Raw genomic sequence first — 12676 nt, 5'->3', positions numbered from 1 at the left:
TGGTGGTGGTTATGAGGAGGCCTCTTGAGCCTGAGAAGCTAGATCTGCTGAGAGTAAAGGGAGGGTAGCAGAGAAGACTTTGCAGCCAGACCCATGGGCCTTTGAGGTTTCTGGAATGTGCTCCAGAAAGGCAGAACCAGGATTGAACATCCCCAGGCTCAGTATGGTGCCATTGTGTGGCAACAACCACTTGTGCCCTCTTCCACACTGCCCTTCACAGGTCATTTGGGAGGAAGGAGAAAGAAGCAGCTGACCAGGCTCCATGGAGGGGTGAGCCCAGCTGTGGGCAGGGATGGACCAGTGCTTAATCGAGCTTGGGGCCAGCTCTAATTACTGCGTGACCCTGGCAGCGACGGAGCATATTGTTACCCAAATGACTAAAATGAATGTGGGGTCTATCAGAACCCCAGGGGAGACACTTCCCCCACTGGAGGGGCCAGTGGGACAGTGGGAAACAAAGGCTACCCCACAGTCCATGAGCATTGCACACACCTGCATCCAGACCCACATGTTTCTGGGCTGGGGCCACCGCAGGGAGCCCCCAGAGGAGGCTGTCACAGGAGACCAAAGCCCCTTTGGCTGGAGAAAGGGTGGTGGGCTACAGGGCAGGCTCCTCGTGGGCTCCCTTCTGCAGCCCCAGGCTGGTCCACTGGGTATGGAGGCTCCGTGTATTTCCAGGGCAGCCCCTCTCTGGACAATCTCAGGCACCAGCTCTGCCTCCTTCTCTGACCGGCTAGTCACGGGCAGGCAGCAGTGTTCCTGGGACTTAAATCATTTGAAAACTCCTTTTAAGGGGAAGCTACTTCCTTGGGTCCCTCACTATTGACCTAAATCGTTTTTATTTTAATATTGCTGGAATATGAGCAAATGCCAAGCTGGGAGCCCTCACCAGACCATAAACTGGAATAAAGTGAAACCATTTGTAAATTAAACACAACCAAAACTGCAAAACCAATACAATTTAAATTTGCGGCATTCATTTTACAAGGTAGATGTTTGGGGAAGACACAGCTCTAGCACAGGGACGTACCTGCAGGTTCGCTCCACGATTAAACTTCCTCCTGTACTTGCTTGGAGGCTGTGAGGTTGGGGATGCTGATCATGCATGGGGGCACGTTGTATGAAATCGGGCTAATCATTGTGCGTCTTTGTGTGTTGTGAGCAGACCTTATATTTCACCTAGAGCCATCCAGAGGCATTCCCAGTACCTGCCCGGAGCTTCTCATGCCCCTAGACACATTTGCCTCGCTGCATGATCCAGTCACGAAGGGGGCTGGGGACAGAGCCCTGCATGTGTCCTGCCGCACGCTCTCCTCCTGGACTGGAGGGGAGCAAGCAGCGCACGTGTGGGGTGTGTGTCCCCGGGCGCTGCGCCCCACGGCCATGTGACACGAGGTGCCCTATAGCACTCACCCTCTCTCCCTGTGCAAACCCTGCAGAGCCTTTTCTCACTGGTGTGGGGTGACACCCATAAGAATGGGGAGCGCCGCCAGGATGGCCAGGCTGATTCCCGGTGGGGGCAGGTCCCTAGCTTTCTCTAGAAAAGGCCTTGGAAGGATGATGCTCTGACCGCCATTGTCCTGATGTCATACAATTAGCTGGGGGAGACACGGGTCCTTGCCATGTGTCTGAAGTCCAGGACTCTCGGGGGAGATGGTCACGGGGCCCCGATGCCGGCTGGGCCCTCCACAGACCCCGGCGGGCTCTGCCTCTTCCCTGGGGATTGGTGCTCGGGGACAGCGGCTCAGCCCTGGTCTCAGGCAGCTGGTCACTGAGAGGGACCCCGAGGAGTGTGGCGGGAGGGCTGTGTGCATCGTGCCCCCGAGCCACTATGTGAGGGGCAGAGAGCAGGGGCCCTGACTGCACCCCTGCATGGGGCCAGGGACTCCGCAGCTGGACTCGCCGCCCATCTTGGCCCCAGGTGAAAGCTTCCAGCTGCTTCAGGAGAGTACCAGGGGCTCTGTGGAAATATTACCCTTCAGTCACGAGAGCATCCAGCTCGGAGTGACGGACGCAGACCCCAGCCCTCCAGCTCCAAGGCTCTGTGCCCCCCACCCGGTCCTGTTCTGGGCAGGGAGCCCCCTTAGCTGGTCCTTCTCGGGGTCCAGCTGGGGGCAGGGGTGGTGGAGAGTTTCCTGGCTGTGTTCATCGGTCCCCGCTGCGTGCGGCCCTAGGCCCTACGTGGACCAGGTGCCACACCACCCCCTGCATCTCTCACAGGAAGATGGTGCTTCCCCAGCACACTTGTGTCTGTGCGCAGGCTGGGTCCTGAGGCAGGTGAGGCCGGGTTGCTGGTGGGCCGGAGGACCCTCCCTCCGATCCCGCCGCCGCCCTGTGTGAGCGGGCATCAGCGCGTCCCTGCTCTGTCTCCGAAGGGCTGTCCTTTCCCTCGAAGGCGGTTCCCTCTCCTGTCCTTTCTTGGAAGTGTCCGTGCTGCCCCCATCAGGCCCCTGTTACTCTGGGGCTGCCCTGATCTGTCTTCAGCCCCGTTCACATTCACGGCCTGCCCGAATGTTGTTCTGGCAAATTGGCCTTCCAGCAAAGGGACCGGGGCTGTCTAACATGCTGTGTCTGGGACTCAGCTCCCCGCGTCTCGGCTGTTCTCCCTGATGCCCGGCACCGGCGACCACTTGCCGCTCTCCCGAGACCAGGGAGACCAGCCCTGGCCAGCCATCGCCTTGCTGTCCCTCTGTGCCCGTAATGCCGGCCCAGCACCGTCAGTGTCCTGATCGGGCTGCCTGCACGGTGCCCACGGTTCCCGTTACGTTGTTGACACGTGCCTGGGCTGAAGCAGTGGGAGACTGAGGCAGAGCTCCTGTCCCAGAAACACCTAAACGTCCACGTGGAGGGCAGCCTGGAGCCTCAGCCTGAGGCCCTCAGCTTTCGGGGCAGAGTGTGCGGGTGGCACGGTGAGCTCACACCCCTGCCTGGCCAGCAGCAGGTGCACGGGGCCCACACTGTGGCCGCAAGCCTGTTCACGAGCAAGACGTATTCGAGAGTGCTGGGTGCCTGGTGGCCTCTCTGGGGACACAGGGCAGGTGGGGACACGCCGAGGGAGAGGGGAGTGGCACCACCCCAAGGCCAGGCCGGCGCCCTGTCAGAGGCCCGGGGTCGGTGCAGCGGCTCCATTTCAGTCCCCAGCGCCCGTCTGCACAAGTCTGCTCTCCCCGGGCCCAGGGACAGGCACGGGCAATGTGGTGGTGACCCCTGATGCGCCGCGGGCCAAGGCACCTCCCGTGGCACACGGCTGGCTGCCACCAGTGTCCCCAGAGGCCAGCAGTCAGCCACTGTCGCTCACGGCCCCGTGCACTGCCCTCCCCAGTGCTGGAGCGTCGCGGAAGTGGTGACGTGTGGCATGAAAGGTCCCTTTGTCCCTGGGATGTGGTGGCCAGTGCTGTGCCTCCGACCGCCTCCAGCAGGAAGTGGGCTCAGGCAGGGTGAGCTAAGCCCAGCAGCAGACAAAAGGCGTGTGTGCTCAGCAGCGGCCCCGCAGTGCCCTCGGCCAGCCTGGCACCCGGCACGCCCAGGCTGCCCCACGGCATGGGGGAGGGGGACAGTCAGCGACTGCTTGTGTGTGCACGCACGTGTGTGTGCTTGTGAACACAAGGTGGGTACGTGTGTGTGTGTGTGCACTTGTGAACGGACAGATGGGTACGTGTCCGTGTGTGCTGTTTGCATGCCCATGGGTCTGTGTATTCATGTTTGCCTGTGTTCACACATTTCACCATGTGTGTATGTGTGCACGCGTGTTTGGGTGAGCAGGCGTGTATGTGTGTGGTCAGATGCGTGGCAGCAGTGTGGGCGGGACTTGTGGCCCTCCTCCCCTGAAGGCCGTGAGGACCCATTCCCTGTCCTGCCTTTCTGGCCTGTGGCCACGCTCGCTCATGGTCACACCGTGCTGGGGGCCAGGGTTTGGGGCCACGTGCTCCCTCCCTCCCACGTCTCCCCGCTCGCAGCTGAGTGCATGACGGTCAGGAAGGCGTGGAGACAGCAGCCCCACACCGCTTCGAGAGAGGTGAGCGAGCCCAGTGGAACTGAGGGTGGTGTCGCGGGATGAGGGGCCTCGGCCGTGGGCCTGGCGGGGGCAGGAGGCTGCCGTGAGGCCTGCAGATGGGTGAGTCCCAAGGTCAGCGTCTGTCCCTCTCACGCCCTCGGTCCACATGACTGCAGGTGGCCCGACCGTGAGGGCTGTGTGTCCGTGCGCGTTGGCGGGCCGAGCCTGGGCCGGGTCCTTCCAGCGACACCTTCTCCTCCGCCCCCAGCTCCGTGCTTCCCCGGGGGGACAGAGCACCAGGGTGAGCACACGGTGCTGCGGGAGGGAACCCAGGCCTGGCTCCGCCACCTTCCCGCATCACCGCATGTCCTGCAGACCAGGCCGCCCAGCACAAGCCAGGACCTGCCTCCACACGTGCAGCCCCGTTCAGGATGGCCCAGGCCCGGCGTGCGGGGCCTCGCAGACGGTGCGACCTCAGGCTCCCCGCCTGCAGAACCTCATCGCCTTCTTGCCACGGGAGGGCACATCTGTCCCTGAGACAGCCGTGTTCCCGCTCTTGGACCCTCAGGCAAGGACTGGGGCGGCCCCGGGCCTCCCTGCAGGCTGAGGGTCTGCACCACTGGCCCACTACGATGGCCGTGTGCCCCTGGGTGGGGCTCGGGGGGCACAGCTGGGGAGCGTGGCTGCGGATGCTCTTCGATCCGCCCGTTAGCCTGCTCCACCCCACTCCTCATGGCTGATCCCGGGGAAGCTCCCCCTTTACTCGTCAGGATCGTGGCTCAGACGCTCCGGCAGGGTTTCCAGGGATTGGGCTGTGTGTGCTCCATGCCCGTAGCCTCTCTGTGGGCGTAAGGGGTGCACCTGCAGGCACACAGCAGGCCTTTCGGGGCATCTGTTACTGTCACAAAACGGTGCATCTGGGAAGACGATGCTGCTTGGGGCTCCGGCAGGGGTAGGAGCAGGGTAGGAATGAGGCCCCGGGGATGTGTTGGGAAGGCGCCGAGCTCCTGTGCCGGCGGCCCAGAGAGGGGCTCCCGCCTGCACCCAGCCTCCCGCCCCAGGGGTCCCGCCGGGACAGAGGCCGCGCCCCGGTGAGCAGAGCCTGGCGCGTCCCCTCTTCGCCTGGGGAACTGTGCAGGTGCTCGGCTGGCGTGTTTCCCACACCGACTTCCCAGCAGAATGAGAAACACGGCCACGGGTGGGTCTCCGTCGCGTCCCCGTCTGCCAGGCTGCGGGGACAGAACACCGCGGGCTGGGCGGCCTCCGCAGCAAACGTTGGCCTTCTCATCGCCCTGGGGGCCGGGAGGCTGAGAGGACGGGCCAGCCGGCCCAGGTGCTGGAGGAGGCCTCGCACGGCCCGGTGTCTCTGCTCGCGAGGGCCCTGATCCTATCAGATCGGGACCCCACCCTCAGGACTTGACTTAACCTGAAGGATTTCTATAAAACCCTGTCTCCGAGGACCCCCACACCAGGGGTTAGGGCTTCGCCATGTGACTTTGGAGGCATAGTCCTGTCTGTGGCACGGCCTAGAAAGGAGCTGGTGTCAGGGGAATGAGCTGCTGTATCCCCTGGAACGGCCCCGAGACCCACACTGTGGCTGGCCAAGCTCTCTCCTGGCCCGCTCGCCTTTTCCCGCCGCCCCTGAGGGGACAGTCCAGCATGGCGAGCGCGGGGCAGGTGCCCAAAGACGCATCTGTCCTCGCACGGCCTGGACCCGGACTCCACATCTTCATTCTTGGGAAATCGCAGGTTTTGTGCCTTTTCCAGCAGCAGCCCGGAGTTGGGGAGGATGCGTGTTTGGAAGCATGCATGTTGACGACTTAGCTTTGAGCTGAAATAATGTCTGGCCCGTGGTGGGCGTCGGATCTGAGCACCCAGACTTTGTAACTGGAGTCTCTTCCTTCTTGTATCAGCCCCGGATTTATAAACGTGCAGCTAATCAGTCGTACGTGCATTTAGAAGGACGTGCACTTGGTCCTAATTTGGAGAACAGCCCGTTGTTCTGCGGTGGTCCTTGAGTGAGGGTTAAGTGAATACAATCATCCTCTGTTTCCGGACATAGCCTCTGCTTCTAGGCTTTTCCGTCAGGGAGGAAACCATCCTCAACACCCCCTGCTACCACTTACTGAGGGGCTGGTGGCAAAGCTGGACCTGGGGAGCAGCACAAAATGGGGAACCGGGGAGGAATAGTGGCCCGGCCACCCCGAAGGGCACCAGGCTGCCCACCGCCCTTCCCACCGCCGTGTAGGAGTGAGGCTGCTGGTGCCACCCAGGGCCCCCGTGAGCAGCGGCTGAACGGCTCTCTTCTCTCCCACAGCTCGAATCATCAAGACAAAGCAGTGGTGTGACATGCTCCCGTGTCTGGAGGGCGAAGGCTGTGACCTGCTGATCAACCGGTCAGGCTGGACGTGCACACAGCCCGGCGGGCGGATAAAGACCACCACGGTGCGTACACAGCCCCCCTCACTCCTCACACCGAGAAGGCGAGCAGCCCTGGGCAGTGGGTACCCTTGGGGAGGGGGGCCCCACGTCGGCAGTGACGGGGACAGTGGCAGTGGGCTTCTTGGTGCGGAGAGGCCTCCAGCCTCGCGGCCTCCCCTCTGCACCCCCTCACCCTCTGGGGCCAGATCAATCTGTCCCTGGGCTCCGTCAGACTGTCCCTGCGACAGGTGGGCCCAAGGGCCAGGCAGAACACCCTGAAAGCGTCCGCCCAGAAGGTAGCTCAGCGCCCACACAGGGTGGTTGGTAACACTGTCTCGATTCTGGGGTGGAGGGTGTGCTTACAACTCCAGGCAGGAGGACGGGTTAGGACCCCCTCACGGCAGGTGAATCCTCTCCAGAGCAAGGATTGGGGAGGGGCGTGGTCCTCAAGGTCGGCTCCTACCCTGGGCACCACATGGTGGCCATTCTGCGCGGAGACCCTGAAAACCCCCGAGGGCGCCCTGGTCCCTCCCAGATCCCGCGGAGGGGCACACCCTGTATGCTCTGTTCCAGGAGCCGGGACCCGCGGGTCCCCGTGGCTGCTGACCCACAGGTTGGGAGGGGAGGGCAGGAAAGGGGTCCTGGGGCCGCTCTCTGAGGTCCCTTTTCCAAAGGTAAGTTCCTCAAGGCACACGCTCGATGATGTGAGCCACGGGAGCTGGGGCCTGTGTCCCCTGGCTTGGGCGCTGGGACTCCGCAGACCTCGGCCCACACGGCGGTGGCCTCTCCTCCCCCCAGGCTGATCATCACCCCAAGCCCGGCTCGTCGTCATGAGCTCCACATAGAAACCGAGACCTGAAGTGGGGTTTGATCTCTTGGCCCTGATTCCTGCCTCCGTGACTTGGGAATGTCCAGTCAGGGAGGTCTGGGGCCCCCAGGGAAGGATCCGGAAAGCCAGGCTGGCATCCGAGTCTCCTCGCAGGGTTGCTCAGAAAGGTGGAGGCTGTAGCCCCTCGGAGTTGGAGCAGAGGAAATCCGGCGCGCTTCCTCCCTCACCACATGCCGGCCTCTGCAGGCAGCCCCGGCGGGCCGTCCAGCCACGTGTCCAGGGGGCCTAGCTCGCGCAGCTGCTGAGGAGAGCACAGTTCGGGCCCCTCGGGGGCACATTCTGAGGACGGGCTGTCTGTTTGTGGCAATCAGGTGGTTCTGCATTGACGGCAGGTGGGCAGGACCCAGGGGCACCTGCCGAGCACGGCTGTCAGCCGAGAGACAAGGGCGGCCAGAGGGGGCCTTCCCCAGCATGCCAGCTGCCCAAGCCGTGGCCAGCACAGAAGCAGGCGATCCTGTGCTCGCACCTGTGACGTGTGCGGGGATTGCCAGCTCATGACCTGTCAGCCGCCTGGCGGCTCTGAGGGAGCCTGGGCGGCTTCTGATGTGAGGCTGCCCCCTCCAGCGGCATCCAGGAGGCAGCTGATCTTTCCGGGGTCCCCGTCTGTGTGCTGGTCCCAAAAGGCAGAGACCTGGGGACAAGCAGATCCTACACAGCCAGGGTTGCCATCCCACATCCCTGGGGCCTGTGGATCAGTGTGTGGGTTCCCTGCAGGGCCCACGGCAGCCCTGTGGGCAGGACATGCCAGGTGATGGAGTCTTTGGAGTGAACCCCTGGAGGAGGGGAGGCTTGGGGGACGTTCCAGGCTGCCCACCCACAGCGGTGGCCCTGGGACGTGGCTATGGGTCCGGCCTGCACTCCAGGCCCCGAGCACGGTGCTGGGGGTAGGCAGGCTGTAGGAAGTGGCCCAGCAGCAACCCTCATGGTCACACAGGTGAACTGAGGCTCCCAAGCCCTTCCCCACTCCCGTGCTCGGAATTCCCTGCCCTGCAGGCCCTCTAGCAGGCCCAGCATCTGTAGGCAGGCTCTGTTCCTTGATGCATCCCCCTTGCTGCGGCCAGTCCTGTGGCCCCACGGGCCCAGGAGCTTGCGACCATCGCCTTGGTCTGACCGCTGTGAAAACCACAGCTGGTAGTAGGCCACGGAGACAGCCTGTCAGTCTGCTGGGTCTTCCCCCCTCAAACGTTGGGTCTGGCTTTGCACGAGCCCACGGATCTTTGAGCTCTGAAGATCGATTCTCCCGTCTGCCCATTCTCAGGGGAGCCTGCCCTGGGGGGCAGCCAGCATGCCACAGCTGGTGCTCGGGCAGATGCACCTGCTGGTCCAGGTGTGGGAAGGACACCTGCTATAGGCTCGGGGCAAGTCCAGGAGAAGTGCCCACTCTCGAGGCTCCTCGCCCCCCATAGGGGTGCACACCTAGGGCACGGTGCCCTTTGCAGTGTGGAGGGCGTGTGCGCTGAAGATTGGGCTGGTGCATCCCGTGGAGGGGCTGTGTGATGATGCTGGCGGCCCGGGGTCTCCCCAGGTGTCTGCAGACACATCTCTGGCTCTGACAGCAATCCTGGTGTGCGGTGACCTGTTTGCAAAGCTTTCTTCAAAGGTCATTCGAGCTCTTGACCCCAACACCGTGTAACTGGAGTGTATATTCCCATTTTCGAGTTGGCATCTCGATTCCGTTACAGATGCTGGCTAGCCCCGCGATTTCCCATTTCACCACAAGGAGGTTTTCCATGAGATGGGCTTTGAGAGCCCTTGTGATTGTTTAGCCATGTGACTGCCCACACCACCGCAGGGGCCACAGCCGTGTCTCAGTGGCACCCCCCGCCGACCGTGTCACGCCCCACTCCTCTGTGAGGGCCACGCTGCTCACGTCTCTGCGCCCACCAACCACCCACGGCAGGCACTGTGCCCGATGGGCACCCCCCGGCCCCTCGCTCAAGGCCGACATAAGAACGTGCGATAAATTACGTGGTCGCCTGTGAAGAGATCCCAGGAATGCGCTGATGTTTGCATTTCTGAGAGCGCTACTCTTCAGAGGACAAGTCTTCACCCCATTAGTGGGTCATGAAATTAATTTACTGGATCATCATCTGCATTTGAGAGAGGGAGGAGGAAATTAAGTAAAAATATCAGAGAATCCCATGTCCTGAGGGGGAGTCCCATTTAGTGAAGCTCACACGTCTGCACAGGCTCACTAGCTGGACGTGGTGACTCCTGCAGGTCACAGTGAATCGTGGGGAGCCCACCATCCTGGGGGGCTTGGGGGAGGATTTAGCATCTGTGCTGGCTTCCCAGGCTCTGCTTCCCACGCCCTGTTGGCCCTGTGGACGCTGGTCTGAACCAGGAAAGGAGACGCGGGGGATGCTGCAGGCTTCACCCCAGGGTGCAACAGTGCCCTCCCGTGACGCCCCCAGAGACGGTCTCCCCTGAGCTCTGCAGTCCTCCGCTGTGCCCACTGATGGCGGGTGGTGTGGGTCCCCCCCGAGAGCAGAGCGCTCTCCTGCCCTCCCCATACCTCTCGTCTCCGCAGATGTGAGCTGCTGCGGCCGCGAGCGGCATGTGCCAGTGGCGATCAGGACGCCGTGATGGGTAGTCGCTTTGCCACACTTTGTAACGTGTATGTACTGCAAGGTGCCCGGCATGAGCTGCGGCCCCATCTCCCAAATCAGAGTGGACCAGCTGGATGGGAACCCATCTTTCCGAGGAGCATCACGCACCACACCTGAACTCCGTACTGTGTGAAGGCCCCGTTGTGGGGGGTGAGGAGCGTTCATGGGGGTGTCCGTCTAGTTCTGTCCAGGAACTTGGATTTCCTGGGAACTTGTTTCCCCCAAACCACACTTCCCAAGAGCAGGCCCTGCCTGGCGGAACAGCAGCGGCTCCCCGAGCACCTGTGTGCCCAGCGGTCCCAGTCCCAGAGGTCAGCGCTCACCGCAGACTGGTTCACATGACCGAGAAGCACTCAGGTGGCTTATGTTCTCATTTATTCCTATTGGGCTCTGCTGATGAGCATCTCCTGCAGTGCCGAGCGTCTCTGACCCCGGATGTGTGAGCTAGTGTGGGGCAGGCTGGGGGCCACTGCGCTTCTCCACCGTCCTGGGGATGGCTCGCCTTGTCCAGGTGACCAGGAGGTCTCTGCGTTCTTGGATTCCAAATGTACCACCCGAGGGCCTAGCGTGTGCCAGGTCTAGCCCCTCTGAGTGCCCGGGAGGGTGGCTCTGCCAGTCAGCCACCACTCAGGTTCCTCGTGCCAGGCCCGTGCCTGGGGCAGACATGCAGGAGGAGCGGCACATGTGGCCCTGTGTGCCGGGCCCCGAGCGCGTTGGGCCCCAAGTGCTGGACCCTGAGCGCTGTGCCCGGAGCGCCAGACCCTGAGCCCCAGACCCCGAGCACTCGACCCAGAGTGCTGGACCCCGAGCCCCGAGCACTGGACCTGGAGCGCTGTACCCAGAGCCCCGGACCCCAAACGTTGGGCCCCGAGGACTGGGCCCCTAGTGCCAGACCCTGAGCCCCGGACCCTGAGTGCTAGACCCGGAGTTCTTGACCCCAAGCCCCGAACACTGGACCTGGAGTGCTGGGCCCCCAAGTGCTGGACCCCGAGTGCTGGACTCTGAGTGCTGGGCCCTGAGCACTGGGCCCTGAGGTCTGGGCTCTGGATCTGAGCCCCACACACTGGTGCGGAGATTCCTACAGGGACTCTCTGTAGAAACTTAGCAAACGCTTGTTGTGGGCTCCCAGTTAAAAGAACAGAACATATGTGCCTCCCATTTTTGCCGTCTGGACACCCCTATGAAGTGACAGGACATGGAAAGGAGAAAAGGCAGAGCATGCAGGAGAGGAAATGGCAGGAAGCAGACGCTCTCGGTGGATGAGCTGGTCTGGGCCCCGCACTCGGGTGCTCGGGAGTGGGGTGCAGGCCCTCTGGGTGGCCTGCAGGCAGGGCTGCAGGAGAGAGCCCAGCCCTCGCAGCCGGCCCCGCGGCAGACAGCCCCACCGGGGGCTCACACCAGCGAGGGGAAGAAGCCTGCTGACTCTGGACCCTGCCACGCCAGCACCAGCAGGGAGGACTCTTCCTGAAGACCCAGGTCTTGAGATGTGCGGCCCCTCAGCTCCCGGAGGGGCCGCTGCAGCTTCTTTCTGGAGACGCGCCCTGCAAGGCTCCAGCAGCCCCCCCGTCACCCCACACTTGGAGGCTCACGGCGGCAGACGCTCGTTCCCGCCGGGTGAAGCTGAGGTGTGGCCTTGTCCAGCCTCTGGGGCTCCAGGCGCTCCTGGACGTGTGGCGGCATCACCCAGTGTGTGCCCCGGTCCTCCCACGGCCATGTGCCCGCGAGAACCAGGCCTCGGGATGGCACCATCCCATCTAGGCTCTTCTTAAATCAACGATGATTCCAGGTCACAAACTTTATCCCATCTTTAATGACTCCATTTCCAAAAATGTCACTTTCTGATGTTCCAGGTGGACACGAATTTGGGGGGGTGTCCTCTCGCCCTCACTAATGTACCAAGCTCGAGGCTAAAACCCGTGGGTCACTGTGGTTTGGGGCCTGAGGACCCTTCTGGGAAGCCCATCATCTGCCCATCGGTTCTTCACGTCCCGCTCACCAATGTGGGGGAAGCAAAGGGTCACTGCTTGACGAGAGCGACCAAAGGCCGCCAACCATGAACCAGAGGACCTGGAGCAAACGGGCCACTGGAGGTGGTGGGGGAGGAGGCCACACAGCAGTGCCATGAAGCTGGCGGGCACTCCGTGGGGGCAGAGGTGGGTCAGGAAGCGGGAGGAGGAGGGCACACTGAAGGGGCCGACTTGGGCCCTCCCTCCCCTGGGGGGGCGTCTGGCTCCGGGACCCCCGAGTCCCACTTAGGAGGTGTGATCACCCCGCGGCTGGCATGCTCCCCTACAAGGCGCCCCCGCCGACCTACCCCCACTGGGCCGGGCTGCCCACGACGCAGGGGTGAGCTGTCACCTGCAGGCCCCCGAGCCCCAGGATTGCAAGGAGAAAAAGAGAGTCATGGTCGTTTCAGGACACGACTCGGACACTAGGAAGATCAAGAGCACTTTTGGAAATAACATATATTACCTTTATAAGAACGGAGGTATAAAGTATGTATAAAACACGCATAGATGAGCACATGTACACGTAAGATCGTGCATTTGTGCGCATCTACACAGCGTGAGTGTGTTAACAGATGTTGTTCACGATCCAGTAGAATGAAGAAGTCTCAGCCGTAGAGTCGATGTTTTAAGAGAAGTAGGGAAAAACCAGACTAGAAGACCAATTCAGGAGTTCTGAAGAATATAAGGTCCAAAAATAGAGAAACGTGGAGAAGAGATTATCAGAGAAGTACTTAGAAACAGAATTCCCACAGCT

At 62.2% G+C, this 12676-nt stretch overlaps 1 protein-coding gene across 2 annotated transcripts in view; it reads left to right on the top strand.

Moving 5' to 3' along the window:
• Positions 1 to 12676, top strand: part of TAFA5 (TAFA chemokine like family member 5) — a 192193-nt gene that overhangs the window by 154822 nt on the left and 24695 nt on the right. For both annotated transcript variants that reach the window (XM_025882229.2, XM_073882603.1), the window contains exon 3: positions 6312 to 6439. In XM_025882229.2, the coding sequence (XP_025738014.1) occupies positions 6312 to 6439 (128 nt within the window). The remainder of the gene's footprint in view (positions 1 to 6311; positions 6440 to 12676) is intronic.

Source organism: Callorhinus ursinus, unplaced genomic scaffold (genome assembly GCF_003265705.2).
Source record: "Callorhinus ursinus isolate GAN/ISIS: 27379988/994484 unplaced genomic scaffold, GSC_fseal_2.0 scaffold48, whole genome shotgun sequence".
In the NCBI taxonomy this organism is placed as follows: domain Eukaryota; kingdom Metazoa; phylum Chordata; class Mammalia; order Carnivora; family Otariidae; genus Callorhinus; species Callorhinus ursinus.
Note: the sequence above shows the minus strand (reverse complement) of the source record. Positions and strands in the feature narration are given on the sequence as shown.